Source organism: Branchiostoma floridae, chromosome 13, assembly GCF_000003815.2.
Source record: "Branchiostoma floridae strain S238N-H82 chromosome 13, Bfl_VNyyK, whole genome shotgun sequence".
Lineage (NCBI taxonomy): Eukaryota > Metazoa > Chordata > Leptocardii > Amphioxiformes > Branchiostomatidae > Branchiostoma > Branchiostoma floridae.
In genome coordinates, this window is record NC_049991.1 from 14,373,135 (window position 1) to 14,387,887 (window position 14,753).

The 14,753-nt window shown below is 41.9% G+C and overlaps 2 protein-coding genes and 1 long non-coding RNA gene across 3 annotated transcripts in view; 1 reads left to right on the plus strand and 2 right to left on the minus strand.

Moving 5' to 3' along the window:
• The window catches only part of LOC118428442 (complement C1q and tumor necrosis factor-related protein 9B-like), a 3,943-nt gene extending 3,093 nt beyond the window's left edge, over positions 1-850 (minus strand). Inside the window, exon 1 of the mRNA XM_035838507.1 lies at positions 553-850. Coding sequence (XP_035694400.1) covers positions 553-754 — 202 coding nt within the window. The 5' untranslated portion in view covers positions 755-850. The remainder of the gene's footprint in view (positions 1-552) is intronic.
• LOC118428538 overlaps positions 1-4,662 on the minus strand; it is a 9,864-nt gene extending 5,202 nt beyond the window's left edge. Inside the window, exons 1-4 of the mRNA XM_035838630.1 lie at positions 4,242-4,662; positions 3,386-3,867; positions 2,647-2,707; positions 553-774 (exon numbers count right to left, since the gene is read on the minus strand). Of these exons, the coding sequence (XP_035694523.1) occupies positions 553-774; positions 2,647-2,707; positions 3,386-3,867; positions 4,242-4,440 (964 nt within the window). The 5' untranslated portion in view covers positions 4,441-4,662. The remainder of the gene's footprint in view (positions 1-552; positions 775-2,646; positions 2,708-3,385; positions 3,868-4,241) is intronic.
• A 1,319-nt stretch (positions 4,663-5,981) lies between these two features.
• On the plus strand, positions 5,982-8,832 carry LOC118428450. The gene is made up of 3 exons (XR_004832657.1): positions 5,982-6,091; positions 6,943-6,996; positions 7,926-8,832. It is a non-coding gene; the product is annotated as an uncharacterized LOC118428450 (long non-coding RNA).
• The last annotated feature ends 5,921 nt before the right edge of the window (positions 8,833-14,753 follow it).

Sequence of the window (14,753 nt, forward strand, 5' to 3'; positions counted from 1 at the left end):
GAATAGGACCATACATCTACAAGGGGTGAATCGGCCGACCCACTGCCAGACCCCTACGGGGTACCCGTGGACATCCCCGGGGCAGCTCACGGTTGCCTGCCGAGCATCGAGCGATAAATGATTAAAAAATACGACTATTGCACGAAAGCCGCCGGAATGCCCACCGGAGCCCCCCGGGACCTCTAACGGGACGCGTGAAGAAAAAATGATTTGTGACTATGTGAGCCGATGTCTTCCCGGCTTCAGAGCCCGGTCGGGGCCTAGATCGGTTAGACACCGCGCGGACACCCTGGGTAATGTGACGTAGGCCTAATGGGGATCCCCTTGCGACATGGTGGCTGGACTGCAATCCCTAGACGGTACCAGTACTCCAGTAAGAATGGAAATCGGACCCGGGATTGGAACTTTGGCTTTTTACCTTGCAGGAAAGTAGCGGTATTGCCTGCCACCTGTACGACGGCTCGCTACATTAATCAGATCTAAAGTACCAGACAGCAATGCTACAGTCATCTCGCCACTTCTACCCTGTACCAGTGCTACGTAACTTCCTACCTGTGGGTCCCATGTCCCCTTTAGGTCCGACAGGCCCGGGCGGTGTCACCACCGTGATGTTCTGGTTGTTGTAGAACTGTTTCGGACAGGAACCGTCCTCTACACGAACCTCCTCCTCTTCGGCAAGGATCGGAACGGTCATGTGTCCAATCAGAGCATAAATAGCTACAGCGAGAAGCGCTCTGGAGCTTGTTCCGGCCATCAGGTTGATGTGTTTCGCTCCTAGTGAAGACTGGAGTCAACTTCTTATGGGCAGGGGGCACTAGTGATATTTGTTTTAAAAGCCGCTTTTTTTCTCGTCAGGAAACAAAGGCCCCATTGTTTTCCATCACAACACACCTTATCCTCGGTTACCCAGTAACACAAGAATAAACAGTAGATGTCAGCAACATCTTGTTCACATGGCAAAAAAACAGGTAAATATATCAAGGATTGCTTTGTTATTAGAAGGAATACCGATACTAATGATTAGCCTATTGTAACTCCATTGTAATTACATATCAAAGAATTATGTTACAACTTATTATTATGTTAACTAAGATTTTAAGCTTTATTCTATATCTCTATTTTGTACTTTGTGTAATAGCCGTTGCCATACATTGTATTGCGTTCTCTATCATGGCATATTGTGACCAGACATTTAGATGTGATTGGTCAACCGTCACTGACGATTCTTACCTAGATAATAACTTCATCTTAACATCTCTCTCCTCATCCTAGCATGGTAAATTGTTATCTTAACAGTGACCTCTTTTTTCTAACAGAAATGAATAAGTAGGTAATCGCATTGTGTTCCTTATCATGGTGCATCAACTGTGTCCATTGATTGTGCACACAGGCCGGCCGTGGATAGGTCTGGTTGGAAACTAGAAAACAGGATGAAACCATGGAGGAAGCAAGCTAACAGACCACCATGAATTGCGCCACGGTGGGAAAATAATTACCGTTTTCGAAAAGAAACCTCAACCCATAGCATTGATAGCCCCATTTAATCTCCTTGATATGGCACAACTTCGTACTATTACTAATTTATGTTGAGTAAAGGGTGGGCAAATTGTGGGTTAAGGTCGAGCAATACATCCACAGAGCTGTTACAATAACAGACCTAGTCGCGATCGTATACATCATAGAATCGTTCATTTTTTATCAGGGGATTCACATTGCATGCAGCTCAAACTCAGCATTAATGATCATGAACCTGAAGTTTATTTATAAGGACCTTTCGATGGTCGTTACAGGGTAAAAATTATAACTGTTACAAATGAACAAGGCAGTTGCATCGGAGATGTAAACGTTTCTAGAAGCCACATGCGAAATGAATGAAGCGAAAAGTCAATAGTAATTAATCAAGCCAAATTTATTAGCAACTATGATTAAAAAATGACCATTTCAAACTACGTATGGGAAACAATCAAGTTGAATCAACACAAGAAACACACTTTGACAGCATTAGTTATGGCCTCCTTCCATCAATATTGACACGGTAAAATCCTAATTGAAATCAGCCCTACAGCTTCGACTATAGCTTAACATTCCTATACAAGAGTACATCTGTAAGCTGACTCAGGTCTGTTGCAAAGTTCTGATAGTGATAGCATACATTACATAAAGAATGGAACCAAACTAAGTCTAAGACTAAGAGTGAAATTTTACAACTTCATCAAATCACTGTCTTATGTGACTGAAAGAAGTGCATTTATACTCCTCACGGAAGGTATATGTTTCAGTGATCGATACAATGGTATTCATGTGTTTTATACTTCTCAGATTTTTGGACGTAAACACCCGGCGGGAGACGTGGGGCATCACAGTCTTGTACTCAGCTAAAGAAGGGTATGTCACCTGGTGAGAGGCGTTAAATCATCCAAGGGGCAAGTTCCTGGCCTAAGCACGCACATACATCAATATTGAAGCATTCTGCAACTTGGAACGGGTTTAATTAAGTCATTACATGGGGAGATTTGAGGCTCAATTCTTCAAAGGTGCGATGACGGAAGAGGTAGATCGATTTGTCATGACCCAATTTCCGTTAATCTGCGTGAACGAGGAAGCCTGAGAACGTGATGTACCGTTAATCTGCGTGAACGAGGAAGCCCGAGAACGTGATGTACCTGTTCCCGTCACTGTACAGCACGTACCCGCTCCACAGCTGCACCTGAAACCAAGGGATAATACATCCAGGTTCATTTCCGACGCCGATGGAAGACTAGCACATCAGGGATTAAAGAACAGACACAAAGACGGGGCTTTCTAATTCTGTACAGTGGGCACAGGAGACTACTTCAGACAGACAGAATATTGCTGGGTCGGCCACAACTCATAACTGAAGTTCTCTCTACTCTCTTCTCGCTGTCTGTGGCTTCTAACACAGCTTCTAGCAATTAAGTGATAGGGAACCATTTCAGCATAGCTTGCATATACAATGTAAACTGTACTGATCTCTGCTACATACTTTGTCTGGCCCTTGCCTCTTCTATCATGACTTCATTGAAAAGTGGCCTGCAGGTCGATTTGAGCTTTCATGAATACAAACAAACAAACATTCGTACGTGTTTTTCATCATTCTTACATACCCTAGTCTGTGTAACACAAAATCTGCTGTCCAGGGCTGTAACTGGTCCCCTCCCCGGCAGATGTTGGGTGAGCTGTTATAAGCGAGGTTTAATCGAGTCTCTGCCAGACTCCGGGTCGCTGTAAAAACCGTAGAAATTGAACAAATAGAGGAGTAAGCCGGCCAGAGGAGTATAGTCGGCTAGGGACCTGTCGATCCTTCTACGGGTTTTCCAGCGACCCGGAGCCTGATAGAGACTAGGTTTAATCAGGCTATACATACCCAGACTTCGTCCCCGAGCTGCAGCCGCAAGAGGGCGCTGTTGCTGGTGGACTGGTGCATCTCGTAGGCGGGGTTGCGGACGTGGAGGCTGGCGATCCGCTCGTCGTTCTTCATCAGCGACACGAGGATGCTCGCGCTGGCCGCGAACTCCGTCATGCCCGTGAACGTGAAGGAGTAGATGCCCGACGCCGCCGGCGTGAACTTCCCCGTGCGAGGGTTGAAGGCGTCACCCTCGTTGACGTGCACGACGTCGTACGTCACGGCAGTTCCCGTGAAGACTTTAGACGTGCGCGCGGCGGAAAACGCCACCATGGCGGATGAGGAGTGAGAGGAGTCGCCGGGAGAACCTTTCGGACCCGCCGGACCCCGCTCTCCCTTGATTCCCTTCTCACCTGCGGGTCCACGCTCTCCTGATGGCCCAAACGGACCCAGTCTACCCGGTATACCCCGTTGCCCCTTCTCACCAGGCATGCCAGGCAGACCTACGGCAATAAACAGTCCAACATCAGAAAACCTGACAAGATCAGAAAGATCAGATGAACTTCCAAGATAAAAAAAAAACCTGCATCACCTTTTTAAGTTAGCTTTCTGTGCACACAAACGACGGTACCACAAAGTTTCCTCCCAGATAGCAACAATGTACTATTTAGCTCGCATAGCTCTTTCTTGGTTTCAAGTGCCAAGTGTCACGCACCACGCACGGTCAAGAGCCAAAAGCAAAAAGTGGCGACATTCGCAATGATCAAATTTGTGATCGATACCAGTAATCAATACGTCATATTCATAAGCAAATAATCGCAATAGTTGTAAGTGTATTGTTTTCTCTAGGACTAAATCCGAATCCTGTACCACTTACCACTGGGTCCCATCTCTCCCTTTTGCCCGTCCTGTCCGGGGGAGGCCACCACGGTGATGTTGTGGTTGTTTGTGTACTGTTTACTGCACGTCCCTCCTTCCTCCCCGGCCACCGTCACGTCCGCAAGGGACGGCCGCAGCAAAGCGCCCAAAGTCAGCCCCGTCCAAACGGTATACATCCCGACTAACGAGGAAACCATGGCTGTGCGCTTTACTAGATGCTGAGAAATAGGATTCGGTTGAGTTGAGTCCTGATCCTTCACCGGACGAGTTGAAAATGATGTAACGCTGACGACGTTCCAGATATCTACCCTTCACTAATTCAGCATTTCACGCGATTATGTAGTAGATCACAGCTGTCGAAGGCGAAATGTTTTCAATCAAATTCTTCATCGTCAAATGTGTCATACTTGAAGTGGATCATATGGCAACAATGGGATGAAGCATAAGAGTAAATTTGTTTAGTCAAACAACAATTAAATCATTTGGCGAACGTTTGATGATAAGAGGATATATTTGCACCTAAATAAGACGAAAAGAACGTGTTTTCTTACATACTTGATTGACACATTCACCAACGTTAGCGACACATTTAGTATATGTATATGTATAACTTCAGAAACGTTAAAACATGTACGAATCGGCACTATGAATAAGCAGAAATTCTATCGACACAACAAAAGTAGAGCAATTTAGCCGTAAGAGGGAGGTCGTCACATGATCCAAGCCATACGGTACCACAACAATACATTTAAAAATTGGATACAACGAATGAATAAACCTACATACAACTATACGAATGAATCAATATGTTGAGTTTAGCCTATCGTTTACACTACTGGACCTATGGTCTAAACATTCTTTGACCTACGTATCAATCTGTGCACTAATCTGTGTTCCTCCGAGAATGTATTTGGTCAACAGGTGGATTCCGTTACTACAGCGCTGAGCCTGAGGTCCTCATTGCACCTAATTCTGCAACCAATTTTCACCTGCAGTTCAAACAAATATCGCATGATTTTACTCACAGGAACACATCCAGAACCTCTGCTGTATTACCAAGGTCACATACCAGGTGCCCCAAAATCGACCTTAATCTTTGTATTCCCAGTCCCTATCCACTAACCAAATATCATTACAATCCATCCAGAGTTACAATCCATCCAGTTATGATGACCACAAATATCCGGAAACACACACACATACATACACACAGACAGACACAGAGAGAGAGAGAGAGAGAGAGAGAGAGAGAGAGAGAGAGAGACAGACAGAGAGAGCGACAGAGACAGAAAGAGAGAGAGAGAGAGAGAGAGAGAAAACAATTTCTCCATTTTTCATGGAGATAACTACAGTGGGCAGCGTTGAAAATACAGACATGTAGACATGGAGTAGTCGCTTGTGAATTGTGACGTGGCTACAGTTACGGTAGCTTCTGTTGCAGGGGTTTTGGGTGGGTCTGCGATGCACGGTTCAGTTACCTGTGACTTAACCTGATCTTAACTTCCTTCAAATTCACACCATTCACTCCGATCATGGGTATAATTGGCATTTTAGTGTTGCATATTTTGATAGCTAAATCAGGGGATAAATAAACTAGAAGCAGGTAACGAGAAGAGTACAAAAGGAGAAAGGGCAACATAAAACCGCAGGGCGAGATTATGAGTCATAGTCATGTGACCGAAACTAAGAAACCGTTTTTAACGAGATAATACACAGTGTCACCACCTTATTGGTCGTGCCAACAAGCTATCCCAACAGTCTGAGCGAAAATAGTATAAATATCGCTGTATCCAAGCAGTCTTCCTCTTTTCACCGCCATTTCCGCAAGTGAAACGAGTGACAACGCTGGTAAGTATGGACTAATGTTTCCCGACTACGTCTGTGTATTTCCACACACCAGAAACGTTATTGGGTAAAGGTGCAACTTTTAAAGACTTTGAGACGTGTTTTCCAGTAAATAAAATCGTAAAAACTGAATCTGAATCCTGAGACAACCAGAACGGAATTGTGACTTTCCGTGATTGACTATAGCTAAATCTCTGCATTCCTCTATTCCATGTTTATGTCCAGTATTGCGATGAATAGTATAAGCTTAAAAAGAAAACTACTATATCCTTAAAATTGATGTGCGTACTAAGTTGCGCAAAGTCAGAACTAACTACAAGAGTGAACAGCAAAGATGGCGTATTGGTGGCGTGGCTACCTTTCGCTGCAGAGGGGGCTAGGTGTGCGAAGCGCGACTTACGCGTGACTTTACCTCGTTTTAATTGGCATTTTAGTGTTGCATATAACTATAGCTACATCAATGAATTAATAATCAAGAAGTAGGTAATATGAATAGTACAAAGAACATCAGAAATCTGCCAATGAAAGCGTCACATTTATGCTGTTTCTACTTTCACTTTCACCGTCATTATCATATCATGTGACACAAATTACGAGTAGTGAAGTGTAGAGTAATGAGTAGTGATCTATGCTTCAAGAATGTTCTACCACATTCCCAATTGGACAAAGATAGCCTAGAAAGAGTACAAAAAATTAATGATTAGGTCGACGAATCGCCCTCTTCACAACTTTCAACCTAACGTAGAGATAACAAGCCATGTTACCTCACTCTTAGGTTATTTGTTTTCTGAGGCAATGTATTTGCACGAGAAAATGCTATGTCTACAGTCTGCATTGTTTCTTGTGTTTTACAGATCTGACAGAAGATTGTTCTTCAATTATAAACAGCACAACAAATCCAAGACATGGTGAGTACATGAACTTAAACTATCTGGTGCGCATATAGCCTGATGTAATCGCGCTTCTTACAGCCCGCCCTACATTGCCGCGCCCAGACGGGGAGGGGCAAATTATCCCCGGACAGCGGAATTTGCGTTACACAGACTAGTGCACATACATTTTTGGACAACATTTATCCTCTGTTTCCTTCCCGAGTTTATTTCTGACTTTGTAACTCCCGATCCAGTGTTCTGGCCATAGTCGTAACGCGTTTGGCATGATACATACGTATGACTATTTTATCATAGAACCTATTAATAGCAATAGAGGCTTTCTTGTTCCATAGTTTCCTTCCTTTCAACATTCCTGTAGAATCCAAAGCTCGAGCTCGGTAGGTTGATGCAACTGGTTTTGCTGTACCTAGTGGAATACATTTTGGAAGGGCACCAAGCTTCCTTGTAAAATGGTGCAAACTGTTATGACCCAGACAGATAAGCTCATAAACATCACAGCTTCACTATTCAAGGTCCCCAGTAGTATGCGTTTCCGATAAGTCTTCTTCCAAAGCTTTCAATACAAGTGCCCACTAGAAGCTAGGACTATGTCATGTATTTCTGACTCGTACCATGAAGGTACATGTATATAGGTTTATATGAAACAACAGGTCCGTCTTGCCAGGGACGGCAAATATACATCATGTACTTTCAAAAGCTTCTGATGTTACACTTGCAACAGACATGGAATTTCACATTGTTAACATTACGCTTTCTTTAAAAGCCTGTCTTAAAACCGATCCATGAATATATGTTACAAACTTTAGAATGTTTTATTTTGCTTGATTTTCAGTTCTTTGGAATGTTTTTAAAATGAAGTCTATTATTCAACCTTGTAGTAATTGCATGCTAGTTTATTTGAAGAAGAAATATTTACCTGTCGCTTTGTGTATCATTTCATGTAGGCAAGCTGTGCTAAGCCAACTGTCAGCAACTGTTGCCTCGGTTTTGCCGACCGTCGTAACTACAGGAATCAGCGCCCAGCAAGAGGCTCGGAGGACTGGGGTAAACAAGGTATCTACGCCATCATGGAGCCCGACCACACACACTACGGCAAGGACAAGCCAATCCTGTACGTCGGCAAAGGTAACATCGGCGATCGCCTGGAGAAACACTTCAAGGGACAGGACGGGCAGGATATTGGAAAGTACCTGAGCAAGAAAAAAGGCATCGACGATCGTCGCCTCCAGCTCGACGGTATCAAAGTTTACTGGAAACTAATGTGCGAGCATTGCAGCAGTAAGCTAGAGGATACTTTTATCAAATGTGTTGAAAACTCCCTGGGGTACCATCCTCATTACAATCGAATCGCTGGCAGTCACTAAGTAGAAAGAAAGTACATTTCTTTCTATGTACCGCCTGAAAAAGGTGATGTTTCAACTTCGCAGAAAGTAGGCTTAAATAATAGACGCAGGGAGTAAAGTAAATGATGCAAAGAGTGAAAATGAGTCGCGAATAAAGCTTAGAACTGATTCAGCTTGCAGGGTGGCAAGGCAACCGCCGGTTATCAACTTGACCATAATTGATACTTACTTTTTCGAAGCGCACCAGCTTTATATCGGCTTTTATGGAATTTTAGCAACTTTGTCATCCAACATCCGACAGAGTCAGAGATATGTTTTACAGCTAACAGCTAGTATTTAAACAATCCCATTAAATCATAGCATAAGTGCGCAACAAATGTATTTAGTAGACATTGAAAAATGGAAGAAACACCCGACACTACTGAATGCTCTTAACTTAAATCGTTTCAAGAAGCATTATGAAGTTTTTTCGGTGAGCTGTTCAATAAAATCTGACTTCCTCAGCTGACTACCAGTCTGTTAATCATTTCAGTCACCACTGGGTTCTTATCGAATTCTACCATCTTTAACTCAAATAGTTCATACAACTACATGTACACACACATTATGACATAGATTAAGATATCATGGGATGGGAAATTTTGTTCTTTTGAATAAAATATTCAAATTACATAGTAACAAGAACGGGTTGAAATTTAAAAAAAACTTGAGATAGCCAGTATGTGTTACCCTCCTTTTTTTTCATGTTTTCTATATATCAACTATGACGTATGGAACTACATACGCATACTGGTTATCTCGTGTTTTGAAAATGTCAACCCGTTCTTGAACATTTCATTCCGAAAAGCACTTAATTTCTCACACCATGATATCTTAATTACCCAGGGCTTCCATGAAAGGCAGTGTTGGTCACTGATGGGAGCAATACCCTGGTAAAAGAACACAGAAATGAAATACAAACATGACACATCATATCGCGTAGTTATAAATCTACAAGTAGTAAGGCGCGCCTGTTTTTCCTGTCTTTTAACGCCATTCTGGCAGATTTGGAAGGTCTAAAGGCCACAGCAGCACATGTGAGTCTTTAGCGGCTGTTATCGCAGAGTCACCGATTAGGTTTATTCAAGTTCAATGTCCCGTGAAAGATTTAGGGCCGGAGTCACGTCCCAGGGCTGACCTCTCGCAGGCGGCATTGTTGTAGAACGGCGGGCTAGACGGCGCGGACGTGACGGTATGTCAACTGGTGGAACCTTCCCACAAAGCCCCGGGCGCACCCGATGTCTTCCTATAGGCCTATTCTCAGTTTTAAGTGTCTTAATATAAAGGTGCGAGTAAACCAATGCTGAGACGTCTTGAAAATAATTTTATTCCATCAGAAGTGTTGTTTCTTTAGGCCTATTTTCATGATCTTTGGTGGTTTTCACCCCCAATGACACAATTTGACCTCTTAATTAGAGAAAGTTATTGTTTTCAAATGGGGCATTATTGAGAACAGCCTAGGTACCATGCGGCTAGTAGTTCGCTCCTATGTTCGCTTCTGGAACAGCAGAAAAGCGACTGTATATAGTGTATGATAAATGTCAGAGCGAGAAGTGACTGTATATAGTGTATAATCAATGCCGGAGCGAACTACTTTCCGGATTGTACCCAGGCTATCTTTACTTTGTACGAAAACTTCGGTATCAACGATGTAAAGAATTGTTGCACGTGCTCGTGCGATCACCGCCAAAAACGATAACAAGCATACGAACTGCTTTCATATAAAGGATAACAATAATAAGACTGTTTTCCTACACTTTGTACCAAAGCTAATGAATCAATGATGTAACGAATTGTTCCTGGTAGAATCCTACTTATTGTTTGATAAGACCATAACCACCAAAAAGATAACAGATATAGGAAAAGTACGGCCTATTTATCACATTTATTTCAAGTCTATAAAGTTAGAAAGACTTTCATATGAATATGAAAAAACTACATGTATACCCAATACATTTATAAATACATAATATTTCTATGAGCATTTCGTGAAAGACGAAAACCCTCTGACAGATCTTAAATTTGTTATCACAGACAATTGAACTCACGGATCTGGCTGCGGAATTCAAAGAATGGTGAAACCGTTTCATGACACCGACACGAGGTGATACGAGCATTCCAACATGTTGCACGATCGCAGGGAAATCCGTTTATCCGAGTTTGCTGCAGTAACTCGAGCACCAAATTACTTACCTAATTGTGAAGATTAAAAATACTTCGCCAGCAAGCCCTTGCCGGTAGAAAATAACTTGTTTTTAATACAATAAGCAATCTAGCTATGTTAGTATTTATATGGTGTTCCACTAGAACAATGCATAGAATGTGTCGAAGTTTCTGCAAAATGCTTTGTTTCATTTGGGTTTTGAAAACAAAGAAAGAAGGCCGCCTCAAGAACTTTTCCATTAAGCTTCACAAATTGAACAAGTAAAAAGTCTTCAACCCAACGGGCTCATCAAAAAGCAAGAAATACACTTTAGAAATAACAACTCGATGCATACAAAATACAACAAATGCGATGAAATACAGATTGTGATAAAATTGCGTGTGTACAACTGAAATATCAATCATAAAACGAGTTGGAAATTTAACGATGGTGGTTGAATGGATGAAACACCTAGCACATGTAACAGTAACCAAACTAACTTCATCTGTGTTGGTATAAGTCATTCTTGAAATAGTTGAACTGTAATTTCCAACACCAAAATTGGACTCACCCAAATTTTTGACTGTACAGCATCAGTCTTTGTCAAGGAATGAACAATCCACTGCTGTTGTGACGTCACGTTATGTAGATAGAACACGTGACTCAGTAAGCAGTGGATTATAGGTTGCAGGAAGTCTATGGCGCCCACCGTCTCTGTTCAGTAACCAAACTAAACCACCAGTTTTTATTCATCCACATTCTGCACCATATAACGCCTGTACGATCCGACTGTATTTTGCCGCTCATTATGCTTATCATAAAGGCGATCGTAGCTTTAGGGAGGAAGTTATCGATGTAATCAGTCTCAATCATGTCGCTCAGTAGAGCATAGCCGGGGCAAAGTGTAGAGATCACTTATTCAAACCTCGACGAAAGGATATGAATATTATTTATCAGAGAATGACTAGTGTTAGTGTTAGTTAGCTGCACCAGACAAATTTTACCTGCACCACTCTGAATTTAGGAAGTATGGATCACACTGAATTTGTTCAGAAACCATTGCTATTTTTTGTACTTTTATACTTTATAGGTGGTAACAGTCAGTGCAGCTGATAACAATCCACATACACCTACATCATAGAACATGTATGTATAAAACCCAGTACATGGACCAGTGAAGGTTAGGTGCAGGCAGACACCAGAAATACCTGCACAGCTCCAATTTTACCTGCACTAACCTGTATATGCAGGTGGTATTTCGAGCCCTGGTTAGATTGTTTGGGGATTGTTCCAATACCATATGACATCTAGCTACAACTACCAAAGCAAGTTGTCACTTTCCTTTTCTCAGTTTCGATAGTAATCAATTTTTCTCAGGACACTCAGGGAAACACTTCTTTCGGGAAATACTGCAGAAACATGTAACACTTTTATTGCATTGGGGGGAGTCTCCGTTCAATTGAAAGGTTAGCTCATGAGTTCCTTATTATCTAAAATCGTGATGACAAAGAGCTCACTTAATGTTGGATCAAAATAGATATAATACTAGTAGAGTATTAACACCAATCATAGGAACTTTCGCATGTCCTATTAAGGTATTTCACCTGGCTAAATTGGCATTTTGACCTTCCATTGTTTTCTCATTAATGAATTATAATACTAGTAATTTTCTAATTACTAACTACAGATCATTAGAAGATATCAATTTGCGCAAACGTGAGTTTGTAGCTTTCATCATTATGCACATGAAAAACATAGTTTCATTTGACTGTTATACTATGCTATACTAACTAGTTCACGATCTGTACACTAGGAAAATGTACATCTTCCAAAATCTCGTTCCTGAAAACAAAAGATAAGACGTTTAAGCAAAGCCACGGTATGCGGAGTTGTGCCCCCACCCTAATTAATGTCTTTTCCAAGATAGCATTGCCCAGTAACTACAGCGACCGGCGAACAAGATCCTTTGTTTATTTTCCAAAGTACACTGCGATTTATCAAGCAATAGCTCAATTTAGTCAGATCTACAAATTGGACTTGGACTTCGTCCAAATGTCTGTTCCGGGGTGATACTATGTATGGTCGAATATTCCTATTGGGTCCGTTATTACCAGGGGTTTTACTTCAATCAATTAGAAAATCCTATCAACATCAAACGGTGTCGAACTTGCCTGCTGTGTAAAACTACCCATATTTAGTAGGGTAGGGGGTTTGGGGCCTGTCAGACTTGTAAGAGTGGTAACACTGTTTTGGCGTTTGTAAAAAAATTGCTTTTTTTCGATTATGGCCCTGAAAAAAATCAGTAGGTAGGAACTCTGTTTTCTTTTCTTTTTGTCTTTTTTTTTAAGATTTCGGACGAAGCGATTCTTTAAATATAGTTTAACAATTTAAAGAAAATGACATGCAACAGAACACTGGCGTTTTTAGCATCATATTGTTATCATTGATATATGCATTATACAGGGACAACATGTTCGAATATTCCTATTGAGTCCGTTATTACCAGGGGTTTACTTCAATCAATTAGAAAATCCTATCAACATCAAACGGTGTCGAACTTGCCTGTTGTGTAAAACTACACATACTTAGTAGGGTTGGAGGCTTTGGATCTGTCAGAGTGGTAACACTGTTTTGGCGTTTGTAGAAAATGTTGTGTGTTTTCGATTACGGCCCGAAGAAAGGTAAGTTGGTAGGGATTCTGTTTGTTATTGTTTTTTCATTGTTTTGTTTTTTAAGATTTCGGACCGGAAGCGATTCTTTAGATATAGTTTAAAAATTTCAAGAAAATGACATGCAACAGGACACTGGAGTTTTTAGCATCATATTGTAATAATTAGTATACAGGGACAACTACATTACTGAAATGAACAATTAGTACAATGTTTACTACACATTCTTGTATAACTGTACTGTACATTTAATCTCTAATCTAACAGAGTGAGGAATGCAGGTATTCTGTATTTACTTTCTTCACTCGGATGACGATAGGAAAATTTATGTCCCTTATCAGCGTTTAACCAACCCCCAAAAGGCTAGAGTCGGCAGGATTTTGCAAGGGTCTGTCATGTCAGGTAGCCAAATGAAATACAGTGACAGCATTTTCTACGCCTTGGCGTGTTTTTTTTTTCTACAGCACCACTAATACACTATCTGTAGCCTCTACCAGGCTCCGTGGATCGGTAGAATCATTATCCTCACCACTCGTGGTGAGGAAACGTACTCTTCTGGCCGGCGAACTCCCCTAGCGTACTATAGACTCTATTTGTCCAATTTCTACAATTAGACCACCGATCCACGTAGCCTGGTAGAGGCTACACTATCTGCACATTCTGTAGAGGCGTTCAACTGTGCTCAGACTGATAACAGTAGAGATGGCACTTTTAAAACTACTGAATTTTTGAAGACTGAAAACATCAATGCATCATTCCTGTATTTACGATGAAACCATGAAATATGATGTTCATCGAATCAGATAAAACGCACAAAAAATGATTTAATAATCTTCAAAGACTTGGAGTCAAAGTAGACAAAGTTTAATCTGCGACGTTTGAACTATAGAGGAGACCTAGAAAAAAACGATGAGCTTTGAAACGCCAGAACAAAACATGTATGCATGGAGTTCCATTGCGCAAGCCCCCAACCATCAAAATGGCCAGCTACAAGTTTATTTTCAACTCCTATTCTCCCATCATAAGGTCTATGTTAGACACAATAATAACACTTTGTCTTCAACATTGGTCCGATCAAAGGCCTTGGTCCGATGCAGTGATGAGCAATTGGCTGTTTCGCTTTCAGTGAGTCCAGCGTAAAAATCAATGCCAAGGCTAGTAATCATACGTAACCTCTCACTCACTACCGCCACTCAGTACGCGCCATTGTCTGATACGGGCCGAAAAAATCTACTGCGTCACAACTCCATCCCCCCTCCCCCTTCTGGCCCGTCTGAAAGGTGGGGAGGGAATCTCGGGGGTCATTTAGCGAAGCCGCGCGTGTGTACTGTGAGGGAGTGTATGAACAGAAGGTGATAATGATATTAACACCGAATCGTGTGAAATCCTAAGCGACGCCACGCCCCCTGTTGACATGGAAAATAGGGGTCATTACGTCACCCTGCAAGGGTCCGATTCGGGGAGGGTTCGTTGCTAAGCAAACGGGGTGGTGGATCGTGTCAATATCAAAGTGCGCCCAATAACTTGTAGACGTTTGAGTAAAAAAGGACATGGCATTGGCAGTATTCAATGTGGAGC